This window comes from Acomys minous, assembly GCF_964271855.1.
Source record: "Acomys minous genome assembly, chromosome: 16".
NCBI classification, from domain to species: Eukaryota; Metazoa; Chordata; class Mammalia; order Rodentia; family Muridae; genus Acomys; species Acomys minous.
In genome coordinates this window covers 46,542,028-46,569,818 of record NC_140498.1, presented here as the reverse complement: position 1 = coordinate 46,569,818, position 27,791 = coordinate 46,542,028, and the positions used below count along the sequence as shown (strand labels likewise).

The following is a 27,791-nucleotide window of genomic DNA, read 5'->3' as shown; positions in this document are numbered from 1 at the left end:
AGTCACAGCTGTCTAGCAGAACTAGTCCTTCGGCCTGGGCACTTTCCACACTGCAGGCCCTGTCCCACCAGCAAGACTTAGCCACTGTCACTGCACTATTGTGCAAGGTCCTTTACTAGGTGAGAGCTAAGAAAGGGAGGGGGAGTCTGTAACAGCCACTGTAGGAACTGGCAAGCTTAGGACCTGCAGGCAGAACACAGCCTTTGGACCAGCTGGGAACTTCTGCAGTCAGGACAGCTAGGGGCTCCAGTGGGACTAGAGCTGAGCGGAAGAAGATGCTCTCAGAACCCAAGGCGGAACTCTCTACAGGATCGGGGTAGAGACCCGTTTGACAGGGCTAAAGGGATCAGAAGGACAAGAGAGGAACAAAGCCGTCCCTTTAATGTGTTTTCACAGAGTGGAGGTGACAGGTAAAAGGGTCAGCAGCAGGTGTCAGTGTGGGAACACACGGTGGCTGGAGGCAGGAAAGGGCAGCAGGGGCTCCCAACAAGGAGCTGGGCTGTAGAACCGTTTTTCTAGGCACTGGGAAGCTCTGGAAAGTGTTCTCGGAAGGCTCTCCCTGAGGCTCCGGAGGAGGCCTGTGCGCTCTCCAATAAGAGGTTGAAGGAATGAGAGCCGTTGTGTGGCCATGAGGCTGTCACTGATGCCTCAGGAACTGGGTCTGACCTGGGTCGGTCAGCTTGGGGGTCAGGGGGAACTGCAGACGAGGCTTTGATGAGTCCTCTGTCCTCCCCTCCTGCTGGTGACAGGCTGTAAGACTCACAGATAGAGATGGCCAGGCCAGCAGAGGTACAAACCACGGGATCAGTTCAGTTGTCACTTGGCCAGCTTTCTCTCAGGCAGGCCACGCTGTGGTCTGCGGCTCATAGGCAGGAAGCTGACTTGCAAACAGAAACATCAGCCGTTTGGCAGAACATTGGCCCTAGTTCAGTTCATGCCCCAGCCTCCACTGCAGACTGGGAGCGCATCAAGTCTTCAGCTCTGTCCCAGGTGGGTAGCTGTGGATGGCTTGTATTTTTTCATCATCAGATCTCCCCTATTCGGTGGTAAGGTATGGTTCAAATCAGCTGCAGGTTTTCATTAAACCTTCACTGGTGTGTTGGTGTGATTGCATCTGTAAGGCAGAGGCAGGAAGACCCCAAGCTCAAGGTCTGCTTGGTCTACATAGCAGGTTCTGGGGCTACATAGTGAGACCACATCTCAAAATAGGATCTCCTCAAAGCCACCAAACCCACATCTTAAGTTTCACAAAGGCTAAGGGGCCCAGGCACATTCTTCCCCCTATAATGGGGAAATTTCAGAGAGTAGCCATGTATCCTATCAGCCAGCTCTTAGACCATGGGCTGGGAGAAGGGACTGGTAGACGTTACTTCTGGTTTTGAGGTACCTACATCATAGGCTGGGATCCACGTGAGGGCCACATCTATGCTAGGCAGGTATTCTTTGGGCTATGCTCCTAACCCCAGAGCCACCAATCTTTTTGTTTTGTTTTTTTTTTAAAGACAGGGTCTCACTCTGTATCTCAGGCCTCAGATTTCTGAGCACAGATTACACATATGAGCCACCACACCCAGCCATAGCCATTTTTGGTAAGTTCTTTCCCCTGGGGCTGCTGGTACTAGCTGGAGGTGGAGGGGCGCCTACTGGCATGCCCAGTGAGCTAACCTCTAGCCCCTGTGTGACTGGACCCATGAGAACAGCCTGGCTGGAGGTTGAGGGCCATGTGTATCTGAGGAGGGACTCCAGCTCCGGCCCTACGTGACCCCTGACCCTGAGCGACCTTTTAGTCTTGTTGGACAGGACTGGCTTCCTCTGTTAAGGGAAGAGCTCCTCACAGATCCTGCGTGTATCCTCAGGGGCTGTCACTGTGTAGCCCACAGTTCTGGGATCTGTGAAGATCTCGTGGTCATTGCCACCCTGCAGAGAAACACAGAAGTGGTAGGTCATGCTTTGTCTTGGTCCATGGCTGCAGCAACCCTGATGTTCCCAGCTTAAGGTTGTTTCTTCAGTTAACTTCCCCTGAGTTTCCAAGAAAGGAATGACATTTTAGTTATACCGAGCAAGGAGTTTAACCTTCCCGTGAACCGCACTCAAGCTCAGAAAAGGTAATTATGCTCACGAAAGTCATTAGGACGCCTTTGTGAGGATCTGTCTAAGGCTTATTTTTCTAGTGAAAAAGCACAGTAAATGACAGTATCTCATTTGTCTTTGCGCTCAAATTTCTCCTGCATGACACAAGGCGTGTTGGTGGGGCAGGCAGCCTGGAGCGGAGTTGTTTACAGCCTGTGACAGTGAACATGGCTGGTCTGCCCACAGCCACTGGCCACATCAGGCAACTAGGCAGTTGAAGTGTAGCCAGTAAGAGAGAGGAACTGCACTGAGACTATTCGACTGTGTGGTGCATGTACATGTACATGTTCCTGTGTGCATGCATGCATGCATGCATGTGTAGGGCAGAGGTTGACTGGCTGTCTTTCTCAGTTGGTCTCCATCTTTTTTATTGAGACAGGGTCTTTCACTGAACCTGACTCAGCTGGATGAGCTGGCCAGGGAGACCTAGGGTCCACATGTAATTGTAGGTTTTCCACCTGCACCCCAGTTCCCAAAATAACAACTCTGAGGAGGCTTTATTATTTATGAATTATTATTATGAATGTCCAGCCCATAAGCTTTGGCTTGTTCCCACACTAGCTCATAACTTGTTTTTTCTATGTGTACCACGTGGCTGATTACCTCTCTCCAGGGTGAATCTACTACTTCTCTCTCTCTCTTTTTTTTTCCCCAAGATTTATCCATTTATTATTGTATATACAGCAGTGTTTTACCTGAATGTCATAAGAGGGCACCAGATCACACCTTAATGGTTGTGAGCTACCATGTGGTTCTTGGGAATTGAACTTATGACCTCTGGAAGAGCAGACAGTGCTCTCAACCGCAGAACCATCTCTCCAGCCCCCTCTACCACCTCTCTATCCCAGAGCTCATCTCTCTCAGCTTGGACTCCCACCTCCTATCTGCTGCCTCAGCTAGCAGGCCATCGGCTTTTTCTTGACAGGCGATGCTTCCATACAGTACACAAGAGATTCTCTCTACAACTTGTCTCTGCTTCCCCAGTGCTGGGATTATAAACACATCACTGTGCCTGGCTTCTTACATGGGTGCCTGGGTCTGAAAAGGGTCTCGCGCTTGTGTGGTAAACATGTGATGGTAAACCATCTCTCTGGCTTTGAGTTTACTCCACTGTCATCGTAGTTGTCATCAGCACCATTATTTTGAGGAAGTTAGGCTACATAGCCCAGGCTGGCCTCAAATTTAAGATCTCTGCTTTAGCTGTCCTATGGCTGGGATTAGAGGCGCAGGCCACCATCATTGATTTTTAATGAAATTTAAATGGCCCCAGTGCGGGCTGGCCTCAGAGTAGATGAGAACCAAGAAGAAAAGGTGGGGACCACGAAGTAGGCAGCAGTCAGTGAACCCAGCAGCAGGGAGCTTCATGTGAGATTTCAGAGGAAGCCACAAATATGATGGGACTTACTGAAGGACAGGAACTCTATAGAGAAGCCACTTTTGCTAAAGCATCTACTTCAAACCACATGGGGCCTGAAAGCAGGATGAAGCCTTCATATCCTCCTCACCCCTAACACTATGTGTCAGTCACCCTTCAAATGGAGGCACCTAGTGAGAGTCACTGCCCTAAGCTTGTGGTCACTTTGGACTCCAGGAACAGCAGACTATTCCAGTTGGTCCACCCTTAGAGGGGCGGTTACCCACTGTGCGAGGGAGGCCGTGCCTGGAGCAGCGCTTCCTGAGAGCCAGTCTGCCTCCATCTTGCAGAATGAGAGCTGAAGCTGCCCCACGCCTCCCTTCCCTCTCTCCATCTGTCCTTTAAGCTTATGTCAGTTCCCTAGAGGCGGACTTGTGGCCACAGAGCCTGGGCTTTTGCCATGGCTACAAATGGATAGGGCAGGCAGGCGGGCAGGCGGGCGGGCCGCAGATAGAACGATTAGGAGGCTCCTGACAGAAGCAACTACCTTAGATGAGAGACTCCAGAAGCAAAAGGTTTATACTGGTCCTAGCCAATGGCTGCGTCTGCCACTGGCCCACACAGAAGGGAGTGGCACCTGTGTACTATGAAGGCAAGCTGAGCTTGAGGAACTAGACGCTTAAGAACGTCAGGTGTGGAAAACCAAAACCGGGCTAGTTTAATCCCAGCACTTGCGAGGCAGAGGCAGGCAGGCCTTCATGAATTTGAGGCCAGCCTGGTGTACCTAGTAAGACCCTGTCTCAAAACCAAAACCCAGGCTGTCCAGAGCCATAGGTCAGAGGTCATCAGAAGCAGAAGCAGACCTGAGCTAGTGGCAGAGGCTACCCTGTCTGGACTGGAGCGCTCACAGGCTGGATGTGCATACGTGTTCCTGATCTGCTAGGAAAAGCTGAGCCACCCCAAGCTCCAAGAACAAAAACTACTCCCAGAAAAGTGGGAAGGCTGATCCTGGGAATGGGCCATCCCATTCCCCCAGGCATCTGGAAGTTAGCCTGTTAAAACTTAATCCTTACCAGGCCCAAGGTCTGAGGATGAAAAGGGAGGCTGGGACTGATGAGCAATGCTTACTCTCCCATGGAGGGACAAGGTGGGCACAGTGCCTATTTGTCCAGGCCTGGGAGCCCCTTAACACAAGAAGGATGCAGAGCTGCTGTATGACCAGTGTGTACCTGTGATGTGGACAGCCACCCATAGCACCGACTGACTCTCTGGATACGTTAGCCGACACTCAATGCTCTGACTGTAATAAAACTTACCCTGCATTTAGGTGAGGCAGGCACAGAGGTGAGAGGGACTGCTCTCAAACAGGGCAGGTCAGGGGAGCTGACAATTAAACAACAAAATGTGTGCATACCAGGGGTGGGGGTGGGGTACATGCCTTTAGTCTCAGCACCTGGGAGACAGCAGGCAGATCTCTGAGATCGAGGCCAGGGCTACACAGAGAAACCTTGTCTTGAAAAAAAAAATCAAACAAAAAACTAGTCCTGAGGTTTTACATATACAAGGTGAGCCCTAGTTTTCCCAATCTAGAACAAGTATATGGTGTGTAACACGGGCTGGGCAGCAGCCCTGGAGTGAAGACCAGGTCTGTGGATGGCTAGAAGCTGGACACTGCCCTGCTTCTCTAGCCAGTGGAGTAGGAGGCACAGACTCTGGCCCCAGGAAGTCAACTGCACACCAGAGGTCAAAACCTGTGCCCCCCTGAACAGAACCACAGCACAGACAGTGGGGCACGATGCTTACACTCTGAAGAACCAGTCTCAGGACCAGCAGGCCATGCACTCTGGTGTTCAAGAAGGCAGGCAGGTAGGGATGCCAAGAACATCAGAAGCTAGTGTGAGGACCTCTAAGCTGGCTCAAAAATCCTGTTAGTTCAGGAAGCAGACTGTGGAGAGCACGGGCTTCCTACAGAACTGGGTGGAGAGCACATATGGTGCGCTATCATTGGCCCCTGAGGGCATGGCTTACCAGATGGCAAAGGCCAATCTCTCACCTACAACATAGCTGAGGATTTGAGTGTTAGGAAGGTTCTGGTAGTGAGGTAACCGCTCTATAAGGTTTTCTAACAGGCCCCGTCCTCTCAGTCCCAGCTGAACCTCTTGGTGACCCTCTTACAAAGCTAGAGTCTGAGCTGGCTGTGGGCAGGCTCAGCAGAAAAGATGTACTCCCTTGTAGAGGAATGTTAATTCAGAACATGGCTGTTCTGGCAAGAGATCAAGTCCAAAGATCTTCTAGGTCTATGTGATCTGGCTGGAATACAAACATGCCTTTTAATCCAGGAGACAGAGGCAAACAGATCTGAGTTCAAGGCCAGCCTGGTATAGAGTAAGTATCAGGTAAAGAAAAGCTTAGGTCCAGGTGTGGTGGTGCATGCCTTTAATCCTAAAGGAAGGTATTTACTTTGTAGAAGGAAGTACCCAGTGTTTGAAAGTGATGTCTAGCCAGATGCTGTGGCACACGCCTTTAATCCCAGTACTTGGGAGGCAGAGACAGGCAGATCTCTGTGAGTTTGAGGCCAGCCTGGTCTACAAAGCAAGTACAGGACAGCCAGGGCCACACAGAGAAACCTTGTCTCAAAAAACAAAAAACAAAACAAAACAAAAACAACAACAACAACAAAAGGGAGGCAGTTTTTACCAGGACAGTAAGATATAGGTTGGAGAGAGAGAGAGAGAGAGAGAGAGAGAGAGAGAGAGAGAGAGAGAGAGCGCAAACTCAAGTGAGGATGGAACAGGTCAGAAAATGATTAGAGAAAGTCAGAAGATTAGAGCAGATTGTTGAGTTAGTTTGAGGCCACGCAGGCAAGAAAGAAGCCAGATTAAATAAGTCAAGCTGGGGGAAGAGTTTGAGTCAGAACAGCTGAGTTGAACCAGCCAGCCCAGAGCTCAGAAAGAACAAGGGTGAGCTCATTAGGCAGCAAGTCTCAGAGGCTGAAACATTCTAGGCCTAGGTTAGACTGTATGGAGGCTAAAAGCTTCCAGGACCAGGCCTAGGTTAGCAGAAGGAGGCAGCGAGCCTCCCAGATGACAACTGAGCAGGCAAACAAAAGTTACTTTTACACTCTCTGGGGCTGGAGGTGGCTTAGCAGCTAAGAACACCAGCTATTCCTTCTTCCCAGGGACTCAGGCGAGACTCCCAGCACTCATATGGTGGCTCAGAGCCGTCTGGGACACCACTTCCAAGGGATCTGACACGCTTTTGACCTCCAAAGGCAAGTTAGGCAAGTGGTGCACAGAATCTACATGACACAAAACACCCATACACTTAAAAAAAAATGTAGCTGCTGATTCCTTAGGTAAAGCCTGGCCAGGAGACCTCCCAGGGTCTTGTTTTATCCACACAAGATTCCTTTAGAGGAGAAATGCATTCCCCACTGGGGTTCTCAGACCTGCTGTGGCATGTGATGGGGCCATCACCCCTGGCCACCTGATGGGAGGGGCCTTTGCAGGCTATGTGAGGGAGGAACAGGTATTGGGGTGGGGCACAGAGAGCAAGTTCACTGTGTGCATCCAGCAGGCACTTGAAAAGCAGACCCTTCTGCTTTTTCCATTTAGTATTTAGTTACCAAAAGACTATTATTGAACCAGTTAGAAAGTGTGCCAATGGGTGGCTGGGGTCTCTGAAGGCAGAGGACTGTGATCTGGGTGACCAGTAGGAAATTTCTTGTTTTTCGAGGCAGGGTTTCTCTGTGTAGCCTTGGCTGTCCTGGACTCGCTTTGTAGACCAGGGTGGCCTCGTACTCACAGCGATCCACCTGCCTCTGCCTCCCGTGCGCCACCGTGCCTGGCTCTATTCAGAACTCTTTATGCATTTACAAGCTGATACGGGGGTGGGGGGGAGAGAGAAAGTACTTTTCCATCATTAGCAAAAAACAGAACACAATATTCTACTGTTCTGTCCTTTGCTAACAAAAACCATACAGATGGGTGTGCATCAGAGTGTTTAACTTTCACGGGTAATGACGCCACCTTAAATGTGCCTGTCTCCCCCCCAGCCCTGCATCCTAGCTTGCTCAGGTGGGCTCACAGCTACATAACTCAGAAAAGTAACACACAAGAGAAACCATGCATAGGTGGCTAAGAGATCTTGCCTTAACCAGATGATGTCCACAAGACTTTGAGAGGGAGCCCTCTGGCCTAGGGATCTGTCTGGTGCTCCTGGGGAGCCTCTAACATCAGGGCTGTGACTTTGTCTATCCAGGCTGAGTTAACAACTCAGCTGGCCTTTGGGGACACCAGCCTTGGGGGCTAAGGACCATTTGGGAAAGGGAAGACGTTTCCTTTCTTACTCTGCTCCCACACAGAGGCCACTTTGTGAGTCACAGCCGATCCTGTTGGCAGAGGCTGTGCTGCTGCAGTGGGAGACTACTGGGCAATTCTGCCTCTTTGGGCAGGGAAATGGCTTTTCGTTGACCAGAGCTCAGCTAGAAACCAGTAAAACCATGAAAGAGGATAAGCGTGGTCTGTGTGTGTGTGTGTGTGTGTGTGTGTGTGTGTGTGTGTGTGTGTGTAGGGATAAGGAATATGAGACATAGTCCCATTACATAGCTCAGGTTGACCTCAAACATGTAATCCTCCTGCCTCTGCCTCCCAGGTGCTGGGATTATAGGAATATACCACCACACCTGGTTTCACTTAAAAAAAAAAAAAGTGAATCAAGGCATGGGAATGCAGGAGTAAACAGAGCAGCAAAGCCTCCGACTCTCATCAGCCTAGTCTGCAGAGTCCCAGCAAGGCTCTAGCTGGCATTCCACATGGGTCTGGGTCGCTGTGACTGAGTGTGGCCACTCCAGGAGGACGGCCATGCTGTGCCACTCTACCCTCAGAACAAGGCTGCGTTGCTTCAGAGCTGGCTGGCTCGATGCCCTGTGACGGCTGCTGTGGCCTAGGGCTACTATATGGGCAGAGAGCAATGTTTTTGTGGAAAACTCCATATGTTTAAGCACACACAGACATCTATGTGGAGATGATGCCCAACAATTCAGATAACTAGTCCCTCAAAGAAACACACTCACACGGCTGTGCTACCTGAGAAGCCTAAACAAGCGGTGCACTGCGACACTGCGCCGCTGCTACTGAGAGCGCCTCCTGAAGGTCTCCCTGCCTTGGTGGTACTGCATCATACCGCAGAAACTCTGCTGCCCTTCTCGCTCTGCTGCCCTCACCCACGCCTCACATATCACCGGCCTGCCATCCATCCTAGCAAAGCATGGACCAGTGGGTCTTAATAGAGCTCTTTCCTTTCTGTAAGGAACGGGACCTAGGACGCTGGAGGTGCAGCTCAGTTTGTAGTGTGCTAGCCGGACATGCGCAAAGCCCTGAGTGTGATCCCAAGCCCTGCATAAAATCAGGTGTGCCAGGGCATGGCTGCAGTCTCAGCATTCGGCAGTCGGAGGCCGGAGGATCAGGAGTTTAAGGTCATCTTTGGCTACATGGGGAGTTTGAGACCAGCCTGGGCTAGACACCCTGTGGCAAAAAACAATGAGACAGAAAGCAAATGAACAAACAAAAACAAATGGCCCCACTTCAGGCTGGGTGGCACAGGCTACAGCCCACCTACTCTAGAGGCTAATGCAGGGAGATTATTAATAGCGCAAGGCCGATTTGGACTTCAGAGTGAGTTCAAAGCCAGACTGCCAACGTAATAAAACCCCGCCCCAAAATAAAAAGAAATGGGCTCAATATGTAGCTTCATGGTAGAGCTCTTGCCTAGCATGTGAGGTTCTGGGTTCAATTTACAATACTGAAAGAGCTGAGGGGACACCAAGTTGGACAAAGGAAGCTTCAAGATAGTTTTCAGATCCAGAACATACATATATAAAAATTATTATTTTATTTATTTATTTTATATTTAAATTATTATTATTAATTATTATTTTATTATTATATGGTTTTTTTGAGACAAGGTTTCTCTGTGTAATAGCCCTGTCTGTCCTGGACTCACTTTGTAGACCAGGCTGGCCTCAAACTCACAGAGGTCTGCCTGCCTCTGCCTCCCTGAGTGTTGGGATTAAAGGCGTGCGCCACCACGCCCGGCTAGCTTAATTTTTAAGTTCAAGTCTGATGTGACTCTTTCAGGGTCTACATTCAATGTGTTTTGTAGCCAAAGAAATCAACAAAGGGATTTGATCATAAAGCATCATTAAGAAGGTGAAGGAGCCGGGCGTGGTGGCGCACGCCTTTAACCCCAGCACTCGGGAGGCAGAGGCCGGTGGATCACTGTGAGTTCGAGGCCAGCCTGGTCTACAAAACAAGTCCAGGACAGCCAAGGTTACACAGAGAGACCCTGTCTCAATAAACCAAAAGAAAAAAAAAAAGGAAGAAAAAAAAAAGGTGAAGGAACCAACATAAACAAATAAACAAATAAACTCCAGATAGGTATGGTGGCAACACCTTGAGAGGCAGAGGGAGGGGGCTCTCTGTGAACTGGAGGCCAGCCTCATCTCCAGAGCAAGGTCCAGGACTACACAGCCAGGGCTACACAGAGAAACCCTGTCTCAGGGAGGAAATAATAGTCGGAGGTGGTGGCTCACACCTATAATCCCAGCACTAGAAGCTGAAGCAGGAGGATTGCCAAGAGTTAGAAGCCAGTTTTGGCCACTGAGTTAGATGGAAAAATAAAACAAATGAGAAATAAGACGATAAAGTAAGGCCAGTTTCTGTAGTGCTTGCACTTGAGGCTGTGACATAAGATCCATGGCACACAGTGCTCACTTGTCTAAAATGCTGGCCTCTTCCTGGGACCAGATCTCTCAGTTCCTCTGCATCTATACTCAGCAGTGCAATTCCTGGATCACACGAGGCTCTGCTTTTAGCTGTTTGAGGACCTCTGTACAGTTACCCATGCTGGCTGCACATTTACTGTTCCAAGTGGAGTCACTGACTTCTCCTTTTATGTGTGTCTGTGCACGTGGCCAGTCTGTCAGGAGAAGGTGGCTCTCACTGTGGCCTGGACTTGCATTTTTATCATCTGTTATCATAGTCAACCTTATATGCCCAGGAGTCCACTGTGTCTTTCTTGGTGCAATGCTTTCAAACATGTTCAATTGGGTTCTTTCTTTAATTATTTTATGTGTGTGGATATTTTGCCTGCATGCATGTCTGTGCATCTATCTATGTGTGCCTGGTCCCCACAGAGGCCAGAGAGAACAGGGCTTCTGATTCCCACAGAACTGGAGTTACAGGTGGCTTGCAAGCTGCCATGTGGGTGCTAGGAATTGGGTCCTCTGGAAGAGCAGCCGCTGCTCTTTAGCGCTGAGCCATCTCTCCAGCCCCTTAAATCAGGTTTTTACTTTGCTGCTGAGCTGCAAAAGTCTCTGGTACATTTCGGATAGACAGACGTATGGTTTGTGAGTATTCCCTCACACTTTAGAGGCTGCCTTTTTTGTTTGTTTGTGTTTAGTTTTTTTTTTTTGAGACAGGGTCTTTTTATGTAGACCAGGCTGGCCTTGAACAACAGATATGTCTGCCTCTGCCTCCCAGGTGCTGGGATTGAAAGTGTGTGCCACCACGCCTGGCCACGGGCTGCCTTTTCCTGCCATGGTCTCTTTGCTTAGCAGCAGCAATGTTTTTATCTTGTCCAGTCCTGCTTGTTTATTTGGCTTCCTTTGCCTGTGTTTTTGGGTCAGTCCAAGACAATGCCCAGAGGCTGCTTCCTGTGTTTTCTTCTAGGAGGATTGCCCTGTCAGGCTCACAGATAAGCAGCCAAACACAATGAAGCCACAGCCCCACATTCACAGAGGCATTGCCTGGGACAGAGCAGAATTCTGCCAGTGGACTGATAAAGTAAGCAGCTGTGTGAGGTCTGAGCTGGAGACTGAGGCGGGCCAGTGCCCATACAGTGCAGAACTACCCAGTAGTAACAAAGGGAATTCTTATTGCTGTTTGTAATGATAAGGACGGACCTGGAGGCTGTCACGTTAAGTAAAATAACCCACTCTCATCAAGGACCCTGGTGGAGGCAGATCTCAGACAGAGAAGATCTTTTTTTTTTTTTTCTTTCAAAACAGGGTTTCTCTGTGTAACTCTGGCTGTCCTGGACTCACTTTAGTGACCAGGCTGGCCTCGAACTCTTGGCGATCCACATGCCTCTGCTTCCCGAGTGCTGGGATTAAAGGCGTGCGCCACCATGCCTGGCACTAGAGCAGATCTTGACAGAGCAGCACCAAAGGGACCAGAGCTCCATAGCTACAGCATTTATGATGGATGCCACACTGGGTTCAGAACGGCCACCACACCTGGACCAGGTCCCTACAAGAAGGTGACATGGGCAGCACAGGGTAGGAAGCAGACAGGCACAGGCAATGAGGCAGCTCTTAGGCCTTGGATGGTGGCTGTATGTACCTATGCAGGGAGAGCCTAGCAATGCTGCCCAAGTGGCTCTGAGGAAACGGCTTCACTATGCCCCTCTCTGGCACTGGGCTGGCTCAGTCTCCAGCTCAGACCTCATCTACCCTGAACTTAGGCTTTCTGGAAAGCTCTCACTGACAGCCCGCTGCACTCCTTGCAGATCCTCACTCCAACTCTGTCTGACCAACTGTGAGTATCAGACTCAGGTCATTCCCCATCTTCTCATGACTGGGGCCCTAGTGTGCAATTTACAATGACAGAGTAGAGCAGGATAATGAAGCGACAATGGTAAAGGGACTTGACTCAAAAGGCACACTGGAAAAGATCTGCAGTCCTTGCTTCCACTGGGCAGGGCCTCAAAGCTCTGAGGGGCGGGGTAGGCTAGAAGGGCCATCGGGAAGGGTGTAAAATGGCAAAACAGCCTGCTGTAGCCTCCCCCCTGCACAGAAAGCACAGGAAACGTTGCCTACTTACTGGCATAGTCTTGTCTCCGAAGAAATAAAGGGTCTTGTAACCATCCTGTTCTAGGTGTCTCAGGCAATACCGCTTGTCCCACCCATCAGGAAAGACATCAAAGCTGATCTGGCCACCTGCAGGATGGAAAGGGGACACACAGCTAAGGACGGCTAGGGTGTGGCTCAGAGGTAGCTGGCTTTCCTAGGATACCAGGGGCTCTTGAGCACCATCCCCACCACCCCTGCACAGCTCCAGGTGAGAGGCAGGAGGCTAACACCTTTTGGAAAATAACAGCTTATTTTATTCTTTTCTATCCTTGTTTACCACTTAATGGTATTTTATGGACATGTTCTTTGCTGGCTTTCCCAGCGTTGTTTCACCTGGGTCTAAAAGCAACCATCTCGCTGAATGCTTTTCCAAGGAAGAGGCTTACAAGTTTAAATGAAGCAGGCTAATGTAAAAACCCTAGTAGGCCTGCCTGGTACTTTAACATACCCTGAGTCAGTTCATACCTATCACAGAAGAGTTCAGCGAGCTGAGATAGGAAGATTAGGATGAGTTCAAGGCCAGCCTGAACTTCATGTGAATTCCAGGCAAGCCTAGGCTACAGAGTGAAAATCTTAAAAAACAAAAACAAAACAAAACAAAACAAAAAAACCCCCAACCCAACCAAACCACCACCAGTGGAAATGCCAAAAGCAGGTTGTATGAGCCCTTCTTGTAGGTAATAGGAAGACAACTTATAGGAAGATACTCCCTAAAATTTTTTCTTCATCTTTCTTTTCCTTTCTCATCCATTCACTCATCCACTCATTCCTGTGTACGAGTGTTTTCCTGCATGGATGTCTGTGCTCACGGAAGCTTGTTCGGAAAGAAGCCCTGGGAATTGCAGCTACAGATGATTGTGAGCTGTCACGCTGATCCTGGGAATTGAACCCTGGTCCTTTGAATTGCTGTGCCAGCTCTCCAGCTGCTATGTGGGTACTTTTCAGAGCAAGAAAAAACCACCCAACCAAGCAAGACCCCGAAAACAACATTTTCAAAGCATTCACTCACAGTTCAGGAATAATTGAGAATCTCCCTGGTCACGTGTGACACATAGTTCCTTTGCAAGGCCTGTTTCCCTAACCCTGCACACCTCTTAAAGCTAGCAAAGCCAGAGGGAGGGTTCACGGCAAGGCTGCCAGTGCTGCCAGGAGACACGAGCATGACTGAAGCATTTACCTGGTAAGGACACAGGAGATGGCTCAGTGGGTAAAGGTGACTGCTGCCAATCTGACACCCTGAACTCAATCCCCGGGGACCCACATGGTGGAAGGAGAAAACTGACTCCTCAAAGCTGTCCTCTGACCTCCACACACGTGCTGTGGCTTGTGTGCTCCTTTGCCCTGCCCTTCCCCCCAACACACCAAAAATATAATAATAAAACTTAATAGGCATATGCTACCAAGTGCTGAGGCAGGGGCCAGGCTTCAGGTAGAACTCTGTACTAGAGCCAGCACTGACCCAACGGCAGTCAACACAGGTTCTGTGAGCCTGGACAACTGTCTGTTCCTTGCTCTGTCAGAGCCCCCCACAAACTTCTGTGGTTCCCTGATCGTGACACACTACAGGATTAAGTCATCTTGGTCTCCCTCGTGGGGGAGGCTCAAAGCTGCCTCTCTGGAGATCAGCAAGGCTTCTTTTCCACCTAAAAGTGGGAAGCAGTTTTTTTACTGTCCACATACAAGACACAGCTCTTCTGGGAAAGACAGAAGAGCAGGAAGGAAAAGTCCCGTCTGGTGCAGATGCAGCACCAGGCACAGAAGCACGGAAAGTACTTCCCGACGTGGGGATGTCCTGCTGTGGCAGCTTGTGTAACCGTGGAATAACAATAGAAAGTAAAATTTTCTACATCAAGAGTAACAATTTGGGGCTGGAAAGATGGCTTAGGGGTTAAAAGCACTGGGCAGGGTTCAGGTCACTGTCTGTAGCTTCAGTTTTAGGGTACCCCACATCCTTGGACACTGGGCGTGCACATGGTCTCAGTGCACATACACTCAGGCCAAACACTCACACATATAAAACCATAAAATCTTAAAAGAGAGAGAGGGAGAAAGACAAATGAAAGAAGCTGGTAGCAGAAAAGACTGGAAGCTCTTCCTCACCCAGGCATCACCTCAGGAACAAAGCATAATCAAGACAAAAGCCCTGCGCTGTGAAAAGAGGGAGGGGCTATAAAAGACCATACGCCAGCCACTTCCATTCTTTTTTTAAAAAATTAATTAATTAATTAATTATTTTTATTTTTATTTTTATTTTTATTTTTGCCACTTCCATTCTTAAGGGTGCTTTTGCCTTTCTTAGTTATATGTCTACTTCTACTCCACATCTAACTTTGAAAGCACGCCCCCCCCAACCCCTCCCTACCTCTCCCACCCAGGACTTTCATCTACCCTGTACTATTTTTCTCTTAAACTAATAAAGTTGTCCTCATGATTCCTTCTGAGTCTGTTTCTCAGTTCTTTTATTAGTGAGAGACTAAGAACCCCAAAAGGTAACTTCAGTCTCCCCAGTAGCAACCATCCTACCCACCACAGCCCTAAGCATTCAGCAGCCCAGCACATGCTCTGGGCGCACAGGGCCCGAGGCCTGGGCACGCACCATACCTATGGAGAAGGTGAGGCCTTTCCCGGCAAACTCCTTCCTCAGATCTGCTACGAATTTTTGTCGTATATGTTCTTTCTGAGAGAAACAAAAGGAGATCCACTGTCCATTGCATCGCAGTATAGACGCACTTTAAATACTGGCCACAGGCTCTACAGCCTGGCTGCTTTTCTCAAACATGGCCACTTCCCCCACATATGACTGAGAACTTACTTTGTCCAGTTCGTAGAACTCAATTCGTTCTTCTTGGCTGCAGCTTCTTCCAATAGGGGACACATTCAACATGCCATTTCGGAATTCGATAAAAGTTCCTCTGGTGGGGGGGGGAGGGGAGAGAAGGGGACAGGGGTGCCTCAAAATACAGAATACCTTATTAATACAGAATACCTTATTAATTGGGCAGCATTACACTCCAGGCAGCAGGAGTATGTGGTTTCCCATGGGCTGTGCACCACACTTCTACAGTCACATAGTGCTACAGCCCTGAAATGTGGCTAACCCAGACTGAGCTGGATGACTTAGCATGGAAAAGGTACCCGCATCATTCAGATTTTTTTATGTGTATATGTATATATGCACGTGAACATGCGTGAATGTACACGCGGAAGCAGGAGGGCCACAGCGGGTATCGTCATGGATTTTCTGAGATGGGCCTCTCTCTGAGTCTGGAGCTCACCAATTCAGCAAGCTCGGAGATGCGTCTGTTTTCTGCCTCCTCAGCACAGGATTGTAAGCATGCACTGCAGGTCCGGATTTTTTGAGGATGCTAGGTCCTCAGTCTTGATCAGAAAGCATTTTACTGACTGAACTATCTTCCCAGCTGAGGTGGAACAGGAATGGCCCCCGCAGACTCATGTGTTTGAAGGCCTGGTCACCAGGGGATGGTATTATTGGAGGTGTGGCCTTGTGGAACGAAATGCGTCACTAGGGAGTAGGCCTTGAGGTCTCAGAAGCTCAAGCCAGGCCGGTGTCACTCTCTCTTCCTGCAGCTCAAGATGCAGAACTCTCAGCTATTGCTCCAGTACGTCTGAACTTCAGGCCACTAATGTTTTCCCCAATAAAATGTTTTCCTTTGTAAGAGCTGCCACGGTCACGGTGTCTCTTCACAGCAACACAAGTCCAAACAACACCAGCCCTATTTCTTTTCTGAGCAAAGCAGCGATGTAGTAAAGAAATGAAAGAAAGAACTCCCAAGGGTGGGAAGGACCACAGGGAGGAACACCCCACCCCCCACTTCGTGAGAGGGGGTCCTATGCAACCCAGTCTGTCCTTGAACTTGCCATGGAGCCAATGATGGATGTCCCCAAGTGTTGGGGTTATAGGCCTGAGGCACCATGTCTCACTAGTCACAATATTTTACATTGTTTGGTAAAATGATGCTTTGCTGTTTCCAGGACCAGAGACTGTGGTCTAGTGAGCCTCACTAATGACTCAGGAAACCTGATTTATTCAGAGGCAGACTACTCATTCAGGTTTGATGTGATCACAGAAAATGGAGCAGATCAACATTGTTTCAGTTATTCCAGGGAAGATGGCTAGACATAAAAAAAAAAAAAATCATGCCTTTAGTTTTCAACTCAGAATACCTTTTTTTTTTTTTTTTTTTTTTGAGACAGGCTTTCTCTGTGTAGCCTTGTAGACCAGGCTGGCCTCGAATTCGCAGTGATCCACCTGCCTCCTTCCTCAGAATATATTTTTTATAAAACGTATTTTGTGAGGGGCAGGTAGGATAGGCACATGTGTAGGTAAGAGGACATTTGTGGGTCCAGGATTTTATGATTTAAGATAATAAGATAATAAGGTACCAGATGGCAGATATTATGTTGTATAGGAGTTTATTAAATGAGCATGGGGGGGATAAGGAAAAGGGGGAGAGGTACCCCAGAGAGAGAGAGACAGAGACAGAGACAGAGAGAAGAAAAGAGGGGAGAGGGGAAGAGTAAAGGGGAGTAGGGAAGGTAGAGAGAGAGCCTCAAGGAGGGTCTGGTCTTTTCTATGGCCCTGGGCAGGGCCACGCCCCTGTGGCAGGTAAGCAATGACATCACAGGTAGCCGACTGAAGCGGAATCCTAACACAGGGCATGTAGTGTCCTGCTCTCTCCTCTCTGCTTTAGTCCCTTGAGACTGTCTCTCCACGGACCTGGAGAAAAGGTGGGCTAGCAAATCCCAGTGGTCCGGTCCCTGTGCTCCACAGTGCTGAGATTACAGGTGTCTATGTGACCACAGCTAACTTCCAGGAGCTCTGGGGACTTGAACCTGGCTCTTCATGCCTGTGCAGCAGGTGCTCTTCCTCACTGCACCAGCCCTCCAGCCCCTATAATGGGGATTTTCTTCAAGCACTGCAGGCCACAGTTGGTTTTGTATAACATCTAGCTTTAGATTTTCAGACTGTGAGCTCCTGATGCTTTTAAAAAATTGTGTGCATTTATCTATGAGTGTGTAATGTATGTGTGTACATGTGTTTTATGTATGTGCATTTGTTTTGTTTTGTTTATTGAGACAGGGTTTTTCTGTGTACTGGAGCAGTAGCTGAGAGTTCTGCATCTTGAGCTGCAGGAAGAGAGAGTGACACCGGGCCTGGCTTGAGCTTCTGAGACCTCAAGGCCTACTCCCTAGTGCACAGGACGAAATTCAAACTTAACAAAGAAGACAGTGCAGCTGGTGCTTGTTCTAGACAGTGACCCTGGCTGTCCTGAAATTCTCTGGTCTCAAACTCACAGAGATCCACTTGCCTCTGCCTCCTGAGTAGTGGGATTAAAGGCGTGTACCACCATGCCAGGCAATGTATATGTATGTAGTGTATGTGCATGTGTATACCACTAGTGTTTGACACCGTTTTCACTACCACTCTCCAGTTTTTCTTCTGAGACAATTTTCCCTCACTGCCTGACTAGTCTCCCAGGGCACTTTGTTTCCACTTCCTCGTGGTTGTTTTAGATGACATGACCATACTCCATTTCTGTGTGGGTGCGGGGGATAGGAACTTTGGCCCTCATGCTGGTGTGACAGGCTCTCTAGGTAAAGCAATTTCCCTAGACCCTTCTTTTTTTTTGAGATAGGTCTCACTCTGTAGTCCAGCTGGACCAGGAACTAACTTTGAAGCCCAATATTCACAGTAATCCTCCTGCCTTGGTGTCCTTCAAACTGGCTGACAGGTGTGACTCGTCACCTTGCCCCCAACTTTATTTTGGTCAAGACAGGGTCTCACTGTGTAGTTCTTGCTCTCACTGAGATTTGGAACCCACTGTGTAGACCATTCTGGCTTCCAGCTCACAGAGACCCACCTGCCTCTGCACACCTGGGATCACAGGTGTGCGTCACTACATCTGGCCTCTTCCCTTTTTAAGAAAATTAAACAAAACAGAACCTATAGCACATGCCTGTAGTCCCAACACTCAGGGAGACAGAGGCAGGTGGATCTCTGTGAGTTTGAGACTAGCCTGGTCTATAATGTGAGTCCAGGACAGGCAAAGCTACACAGAGAAACCCTGTCTCGGAAAAAGAAAACAAACAAGACCCAACATAGTCTAGCTATAATGCCCAAGATACCCCTGCCCGACTCTGTGATCCTCCTGCCTCAGCCTCTCTAGCACTGGGATTATAGGCAGATGCCACCCTGTTAGGCTCTGTAGTCTTTACATGCTATTCCACAGGCTTTCTCTCATGATAGCCCTGAACCTGCACAGGCTTCCGTGTGCGTACAGCACGCCATCACATGGCGGCCATCATCTTTACAGCCATCTTCACGTGGTTGGCTATCCACACTATCTCCAAGTCCTTCTACTATGTGCTGGGTTTTGGCTGTGAGCATGAATGCACCCGATGAGCCTACTATGCCACATTCTAGAAGAGCCGCTTTGTTAAAAGAGTGAACCCACCTTTTCTTAGGGAGTTTAATTTTTGCAATGTAGCTCAGGCAGTAGTTGATCAGGTCTTGGATCACGGCCTCCCCCAGATGGCCTTGGATGCTCTAGGCAAACAAACATGAGTTATTTGATATAATAAGTACTTTCAAAATGGCTTCATGGCAAACCCAGACATCCTGCTAACCGTGCTGGAAGCCACAGGCTGCCCCAGAAGGGACAGTGACATATCCTGCTGTCCTTTCACCTCCTTCCCTTTTCTGCTGGTGGAAAACATCAGGCAAAATACAGATGCCTGGGTCAGAAGCACTTAACGCCTTATTACTCAGGGATTTGCGATCCCTCTCTTTCACACACTCCCTGTGAAGGCCCGAGAGCATACTTCAGTTGTCTGTAGTATTAAGGGCAGCCTCTCTCCCAGCTGGGTGAGTGGCCTGCTCTAGCTTTGGCCATTGTAGGACTCAAGCAGCTTTAAAAGGCCATTATATAGATGGGGTCACTGTCTGGAACAAGCACCAGCTGCACAGGGCGAAATTCAAACTTAACAAAGAAGACAGTGTGAAGAGTCCCTCCCTCCCACCCCGAGCTCGCCAGCATGTGCCGGAGGCATTCAGTCATTAGCACTTACACTGTGTAGGTCTGCGCCCCCTCTCTTTAGTTTTTCCAGTTTGAGACAGTGTCTCACTGAGCTGCCCAGGTGAGCTCACGCTGGGATGACAGGCTGCCCCCGCAGTGCTGGCTGGCACACGACCTATCAGTAGTGACCCAGAATGGGCTGCGCACTTAACTTACCTGCTTACACAAAAGCTTCCCATCTTTGTACGCTACCAAGCCGTTCTCTGGAAACACATAGTCATATTTCTCAACCACTGCAACCAAAACAAGATAAAGCTGAGGATGCATTGAACAGAAGCCTGCCTTTCTCTTCCTACCTCAACACCCAGCACCGAGGGCCCAGCTAAGCACCCGGGGACTGTGCCAGCCCTCCTCACCAGGGGGCTGGGGACTGCAACAGCCGCTCTGTAAGTCTGCGGGATGATAAGTGAGCTGCGGACCCACCCTGCCAGTGAGCAAAGATGCTGGCCCACTCCCGCTTCCAACTGTCATGGACCAGCAGCAGCAGGAAACAAGTGAAAAGGAGATGGTCACACTCTGTTCTCAGGTTTGCCAGATCAAAATTGCTAGGTTCAATTGTGCATTTTTTGGGTAACGTTTATTATGGGGCCACACTGTGATGGCGCACACCTTTAATCCCAGTACTTGGGAGGCAGAGGCAGGCAGATCTCTGAGTTCGAGGCAAATTTGGTCTACAGAGTTAATTCCAGGACAGCAGGCTACAGAGAAGCCCTGTCTCAAAAAACAAACAAATATATTATTTCGTATGCATGTGTGCATTTGGCATGTACCTGCCACGGTGTGTGTGTGGTAGCTTGGAAGACAACTTGTGGGGGCTGGTTCTCTCCTTCTATGTGGGTGCCAAGTACTGAGCTTGGGGTGTCAAGTGCTTTTACCCACTGAGCAATCTACCCACCCCCAAATAACTGTTTTATAAAAGTAAAAATTGAAAAAGCTGTCTTAAAGGCACATGCTACTATGCCAGCCTGTTTTGTCTTTCAGACAGGTCCTCATGAAGCCCAGGCTTGACCTCATAACAAGTTTCTGGAGTGCAAAGATGACAGGGATGTCCACGACACCAGCTGATGCTGACGCAAGGTGCCTTCTCAGCTGGCTTCTAGTATCTAAGTATCTGACTCTCCTTACATCTTCACCGAAAGACACAGCCCTGCCACTCAGCTCATAACTGTCTATAATTCCAGTGCCCTGAAGTGATACAAAACCTCTCAGAGCACGTTTTTGTTTTTGTTTGTTTGTTTGTTTTTTGGTTTTTCAAGACAGGGTTCCTCTGTGTAGCCTTGGCTATCCTGGACTAGGCTGGCCTTGAACTCAGATCGATCCACCTGCCTTTGCCTCCCTAGTGCTTTCAGAGCATGTTTTTAAGTACAGCACTGGAGGCAGGTATGGCAAACACCCTCGGACAGGATTTCCTGGGCTGAATATGCCTTGTGATGCTGTTGCTAGTGTTTCTAAACAGAGCATCTCAAAGGTAGAAGAAGCGGACCGTGTCTTGCACATGCAGAGCCGACTCCTCCCATAGTGACCTGTTCTAACCCACAGACTTGCTGCGTTCCCAACCATGGCAACGTGATCCCCAGGACACACCTGGCAATGTCTGGAGACAGCTTGGGTTGTTACAACTGTGGCTGTGTGTGCGTGCGCTCTACTGCCACCTAGTGGGGAGAGGCCAGAGATGGTAGTAGGCATCCTACAACCAACTATCCCCCCCATACATCAGTACATTTTTTTGTGTGTGTCTTTTTTAAACATATCAGTTGTCTAAGAAAAACCTGTATTTTATGTGTATGAGTAGTTTATATGCATATATGTATGTGCACCTCATGAGACTGGAATTACAGTTGTGAGCTACCATGTGGGCCCTGGGAACTGACCCTGAATCCTCCATAAAAGCAGCCAAGTGCTCTTTACTGCTGAGCCATTTTTCCAGCCCTGTTTTTGTTTAGTTTTTGTTTTTTGTTTTTTTTTTAAAGACAGGGTTTGACTCTGTAGCTCCAAGTGACCTCAAACCCGTGACCCTCCCCCCCTTAGCTGCCCAAGTGTCTGGTCACAGGAGAGCATGCCACACTACAATGGTGAGTGAAGAGCCTTCCCTTCTTCAATATCTCTCCTCACTGCTTCTCACAGGCCAGCTACCCCAGAGGCCCTGAGGATGCAAATAACACAGCCTGTACGGCAACAAAGACTTAAATTTATATCAGACTGTGCTCTATCTGCAAGGTTGGGCACCAGAATTTTGGGGGGATACTTGCTAAAATATGATGTCCAGGTCTTAGAGACCCACTGTTCCACCATCTCCAGGAAAGAAGCCAGAACACCCTCCAGCTAGGTGTGGTGGCTGATGCCTGTCACTCCAGCACTCAGGAGGTGGAGACAGGAAGTGAGTTTGAGCCGGGCCTGGGCTACAGTGTGAGACCCTATCACAAAGGTTCTCTGGGCTGGAGACCCTGGTGGTAGGGAAGCCTAGTGACTCTCATGATTTGGGAACCCTGGAACACAGTGGGTCAGAGCAACAGGGACAAAGTACTGAGACCAGAGGTGTCTCCACACATGAGTGGAAGGGACAACCAGGAGGTAGAGCCTGGGCTGGGGAGAGAGAGCGGTGACGTGCAAGCAGGAGAGGAAGAAGAGGTTCCACAAGCAAAGACATAGACATGTGTGTCTGTCGCGGTGAGCCTATCTGTACACCTAAGTGAAGGTTCTGCCGAAGATCTCAGAACGTACTTTTATAGGGTTAAAGCAAAGCCCAGATGAGGGGACGTGTGGCTGCATGCACCCGAGTCCTCAGGAGAAGTTAGCTTTGGGCTGGAGGGTAATTAGCACTTACCATCACTCCCCAGTTGCTCTTGCACTTTCTCAAAATCTGACCCACCTACCACTCCAATTTTGGTCTTCTGTCTCAAATTTTGTAGAAAGCCATCCATTTCTTTTGTAATTTTCTACATGTCAGGAAGGAAAATGGGATGATTTTGAGTAATATAATCAGATGAAAACTACAGACTAATTCAGCTCCTACTTTACACAAGCCCAGTGCTATTACTAGGCCTGCAGAAAAAAATTAAATATTTACTTGTTACTTGGGGCTATTAACCTTTTTTATTTCCCCCCCTTTCTTTTGTATTGGCTGTTTGAGTTTGGGTTGTTAGCCTATATTACTACTACTACTATCTAGGCTAAACTTGAACTCCTGACTAAAAACCGCCCCCATTAAGCTGGGCGTGGTGGTGCATGCCTTTAATCCCAGCACTCAGAAGACGGAGGCAGGCAGCTTTCTATGGGTTCAGGCCAGCCTGGTCTACAAAGTGAGTCCAGGACAGACAGGGCTGTCACACAGAGAAACCCTGTCTCAAAACAAAAACAAAAAGAAAAACAAAAACAAAAAACACAAAAATCCAAGCACAGCCCCATCTCGGCCTACAAAGGGCCAATACTACAGGTGTTGGAGCACTGTGCTCATTAGTTGCAGTTTATCTGTGAATCTGTTATCTGTTTATTCACACATGAGCAGACAGGTGTGGTTATGGGGTTATTCTCTGCTCTGTGCAATGACTTGCTTTTTGTATTTCATGTTGTGGTGGCCTTTTTATGATAATACATAGATCTAGCTTTTTTCACCTTTTTGTTTGAATATCTATATATCTATATATCTGTGTACCACATGCATGCAGTGCCTGAGGGCAGAAGTGGGCACCAGATCATCTGGATGCTGGGTCCTCTGGAAGAGTAGCCAGTGCTCTTAACCAGTCTTTTGTTCTATGAAGGTGTTTCATATTCCATGTATATGATTCACTATGTCACAAGCCTGCAATCCCAGCACTTGGGAAGTGGAGGCAGGAAGATCAGGAGTTCAAGGCCAGTTCTGGCTACACAGTTGCATTTCCTAAGACTGGCTTTTAAGAGACAATCAATCAAAATTAAGTAGGAGCTGTGCTGACTAGATTTATGTCAACTAGACACAAGCCACAGTCAGTCATCTTAGAGGAAGAAACCTTTAAATTAGTGATTGATGGGGAAGGAAGGGCCCAGCCAATTGTGGATGGTGCCACCCCTGGACTGGTGGTCCTGGCTTCTATAAGAAAGCCTGCTGAGCAAGCCATGTGGAGCAAGCCAGTGAGCAGCGCCCCTCTAGAGCTTCTGTCTTGGTTCTTGCCTCCAGGTTCCTGTCCTCACTGCTTTTGATGATGAACAGTGATATAGAAGTGTGAGTAAAATAATCCCTTTCCCCTACACTTTGATTTAAAAAAAAAAGAGATTTATTTATTATGTATAGTGTTTTCTGCCTGGACATATACCTGCAGGCCAGAAAAGAGCATCAGACCACATTATAGATGGTTGTGAGCCACCATGTGGCTGCTGGGAATTGAATTCAGGACCTTTGGAAGAGCAGCCAGGGCTCTTAACTGCTGAGCCATCTCTCCAGTCCTACAACTTGCTTTTTAGCCACAACGTTTCATTGCAGCAATAGCAGCACTAAGACCAAGTCCCCGGGCTGTTCTGGAACTCACTCTATAGACCAGGCTGGCCTCAAACTTGTACAATTAATTTTCCCCCCATGTCTGCTCTAGTTCCCAAATAATGACATGGAGACCTATTACATTTATTAATAAGCTGGCTGCCTTCTGCTCTACCTAAGTCCTCATGGCAACCTTCTCCTTCACCTCTTCCACCTGGAACCCCCTCCCCACGGCTGGAAGTCTAGCCCTAACTCTCCTGCCCTGCTATAGGCTGTTCAGCTCTTTATTAACCAATCAGAAGATGGAGAACAATTTTTACAGAACATTGAGACAGGAGATGCTTCATAGAAATGACAATTCCAACATCCGGGACTGCAACCAGATCTCTGGGTACAGAAAGCAGCATTTGACTACACAGTGCACAGAACTCTCCCCCAACAAGAAGTCACAGAGCCATCTGCCTCTGTCTCCCAAGTGCTGGGATTAAAGGCATGCACCACCCCACCTGGCTTTCCTCCAACTTCTTACAGAGAAATATTGACTTACCAGAAATAACTAGACCTTTGCTAGTTGCCTCTCTGAGCCACTGAGCTCCCAAGTGGTTTGCTCAGACGTGACACCAGAATGGTAGGTAGAGAAGACTCAATTGTGAAACTCTTTTTTCTTTTTTCTTTTTTTTTTTGAGACAGGGTCTCTCTGTTAGCCTTGGCTGTCCTGGACTAACTTTGTAGACCAGGCTGGCCTCGAACTCACAGCGATCCGCGTGCTTCTGCCTCCCGAGTGCTGGGATTAAAGGCGTGTGCCACCACTGCCTCGTTCGCAAAACTCTTAAAGACGTGCAATCTAAGCAGCATTGAAGCACTCCCATCTTCAACAGAGGAGCACCGCATTCTGTCCTAGCCTTCTGCGCGCATGAGCCACACGGCACTGTGGTCAGCCAGCACGACACAGCTTGCTGAACCCTTGAGTTCACAGTACGATTTCCTTCCCTGTGCCCACCTCTCAACGCCTGGCCACCATCTGCCATTCCCCGCCCCCCCCCCCCCCCAGCTTAAACATTGTCATGGTGAAGAGGTTGTGAAAATACCTTTTATGCATATGTCAACAACCCCAGCTGATCCAAAAGTGAAACAAAATACAACCTTGTGCTGGGGGTTGAAACACATCCCCAACAAAATAAAGCAGTTAACACCTGGAGGACTGAAACTGAGGTGGGAGAAAAAAAAACCTACAGAAAGTATTGGAGAGGTGGCGACAGTTAAGGAAGTTGTACTGTGGATCCCAGGAGGCTTTAAATCCACTGTGACCATGACTGTATTACCGGAGCCAAGCATTGTTTGTCCATGTAGGTGTTTCTGGCACCTTCTCTTCCAGAGAGAGAGCTAAGTAGCTGTGACAGAGATGAGATGGTCTACAAACCTTTTTTTTTTTTTTTTTGGTTTTTTGAGACAGGGTTTCTCTGTGTAGCTTTGGCTGTCCTGGACTCGCTCTGTAGACCAGGTTGGCCTCGAACTCACAGCGATCCGCCTGCCTCTGCCTCCCGAGTGCTGGGATTAAAGGCGTGTGCCACCACGCCCGGCTACAAACCTTAAAATATTGACTCTCTGGGTCTGGGGATATAGCTCAGTGGGAGAGGGCTTACTTAGCTTGTTCAAGGTGCTAGGGTCTATCTCTATAACCAACAAATAAATGCCTGAGCACGTGTGTGTGTGTTTGTGTGTGTGTGTGTGTGTGTGTGTGTGTGTGTGTGTAACTATCTACCTTTTACAGGAAAGCATGTCAACTTCTGGGCTATGGCAATGAAATACCTGGTGAGATAATGACATCATCATTATGAAGGGTGATGCCCTTGCCCTTGCCCTTGATGCATGCTGAAGTGCAGAGGGCGGAAGCAGCATGGCACCTGTGGTTTAGAAAGTTAGTCAGCAGGAGGAAACGCAAAGGGATTATGACATCAGCTGCTTTTAGCGCAAGTGGCAGGGATATGGGTTCTGTTTACTATTTTTACCAGTGATTTCTCTGTGAGATTTTTCTGGATGCCAAAGTTGGAAAATGATTCATGGAGGTTTACATTCTCTCTCTCTCTTTTTTTGAAGTTTTTCTCAGGTCCTACTATTTAGGGAAGAAAGCACCCAGAAGGACAAACTCCACAAATAGGGAAGTGTGCAAACCTCTGGAGTCCATGCTAACCAGACAGAAGCCACGTAGGCCATATCCTGTTACAACACCTGCAATAAAGATGACTTGTTCTTCCTCTTCCAGATTGCACTGAGATTAGTGACGTGTGAGACGTAAAGGAGGCAGGAAAGGCTGCAGTTCTCAACATACAGGAAAATTCTCTTATAAATTACAGTTTTCTTTTATTATTACAAGTGCTTATGATCACTGAGAGGACATTGTTCCAAATGTCTGAAATACATCCTGGAGCCCCTGGCTTTTTTGCTTTTTCATACTTCACGCCCATCTGTCCCCATTTACTGGGGAAACGGAAGCGCTTCCCTACTAGCTCATCTGGTACCTGGAGTGGCCTCCACCTGGCACAGTGAAGTGAAATGACAAACAGGGCAACTACCAGTGCCTCGTGGCCCAGGAACTTGAACCACAGCTGCTGTAAGAAGCTCAGGCCCAGCACTCCTGGGGAGGCAGAGGCAGGCGGATGTCTGTGAGTTCGAGGCCAGCCTGCTCTACAAATCGAATCCAGGACAGCCAAGGCTATAGAGTGAAACCATGTCTCAAAAAACAAAACAAGAAACCTAAAAACAAACAAAAAAATTTTTTTTTAAGAAAGTGGAAGAGGGATGTATGTGGGTAGGTGTCCTCCACAGGAAACACAGTGAACTTGGAGGTGACTATGATTGAGATATACTATAAACATGTAATTGCCAAAGAACAAAAAAAATTTAAAAAAATAGACTGATATATCTATGGTTACACACACTTAACATGGGCATCTGGAACACACTAAAAGGGGCGGGGCAGAGGGAGCAAAAACCGAGGTGTTTGAGCCCAGTCTCAAGTCTGAATGATTCTGCTCAATCACGACTCTGTGCAAAGTAAGTAGAGAGGCCGTCATCACCAGAATGAACCCACAAAAACTTATCTCCCGTTTCCCCTGGCTCCTGGATGCTCTCAGCGAACAGCCTGTTACCACCTGGGACCCCATGACTGCAGGGGCTGGTGGCAGCTGCTCACGTCTCAGGCCTGATCTGGGTGCAGAACCATCCTGCATTTTTGTGATCCTCACCAACACTCACCCCATGCTAAAGACAATGCCCGGTTTAAAGTAGCTTCGGGTGAGGGGGATCTGTTCAAGGTCAGACAGCTGAAAACCTGCCTATGACATACTAGAAGACACAGCCAGAGGTGACAGGACCGGGGAGGTGACATCGCAGGGCCTAAGCAGCTCAGCTGGAGTTATAGTCCAAGTCACAAATCCCCAGGGTCCCCGCAAAATCGGATCCTAATTTTGCGACTCTGATTCCTGCTCCAAGGTTTTTTTTGGCCCCCTTTTCCTACGCACCCCGCTCAGGACCCTCGTCTCCTGGTTCCCGGATAGTCGTTACCGCGGTCTGGGGCAGCCCGGGCGCCGCTCCAGACCGCCAGCCCCCCCTCGCGCTGCCTACCTGCCGCGGGGCAGTCAGGGTCCCATCCACGTCGAAGAGGCAGAGCGTGGCCATATCTCCAGTCAGAAGACTCGTTGGCACCCGGAACTCCACCCGGAACTTCCGGGTCCAAGCCAAGCTCCGTAGCCCCAAGGCACAACGGGAAGATTCCCTTACGGATCACTCGTGACAGATACAGGATTTGAACTACAATTCCCAACACGCAATAGTGTCTCTCTTCATCTT

The 27,791-nt window shown here is 48.7% G+C and overlaps 1 protein-coding gene across 4 annotated transcripts; it reads right to left on the bottom strand.

Annotated features, from left to right (window-relative positions):
* Window positions 1–360: 360 nt before the first annotated feature.
* PMM2 (phosphomannomutase 2) lies at window positions 361–27,730 on the bottom strand. 4 transcript variants are annotated; one of them, XM_084764760.1, is made up of 9 exons: window positions 27,567–27,730; window positions 22,317–22,428; window positions 19,649–19,725; window positions 18,872–18,963; window positions 15,208–15,307; window positions 14,997–15,072; window positions 12,367–12,482; window positions 1,781–1,917; window positions 361–1,114 (listed from the first exon to the last, which is right to left on the bottom strand). In XM_084764760.1, exons 1-8 carry the CDS (start codon window positions 27,618–27,620, stop codon window positions 1,816–1,818), a joined length of 729 nt encoding a protein of 242 aa, XP_084620886.1. In that variant the 5' UTR covers window positions 27,621–27,730; the 3' UTR covers window positions 361–1,114; window positions 1,781–1,815. The 4 variants fall into 4 exon arrangements, with proteins under 4 accessions (XP_084620886.1, XP_084620887.1, XP_084620884.1 ...); XM_084764761.1 differs by lacking the exon at window positions 27,567–27,730 and adding an exon at window positions 27,464–27,553; XM_084764758.1 differs by lacking the exon at window positions 27,567–27,730 and adding an exon at window positions 25,752–25,816.
* Between the last annotated feature and the right edge of the window lie 61 nt (window positions 27,731–27,791).

Bases quoted from the DNA above. Each gene is read 5' to 3' on its own strand.
- PMM2 (XM_084764759.1), bottom strand. From the start codon at position 25,841: ATGCTGCTTCCGCCCTCTGCACTTCAGCATGCATCAAGGGCAAGGGCA. The intron at 19,726-22,316 runs GTAAGTGCTAAT...TTTTGGTTGCAG, and splicing joins AGAGCAACTGGGGAGTGATG to TGGTTGAGAAATATGACTAT. The intron at 12,483-14,996 runs GTATGGTGCGTG...TCCATCCTGCAG, and splicing joins AGGCCTCACCTTCTCCATAG to GTGGCCAGATCAGCTTTGAT.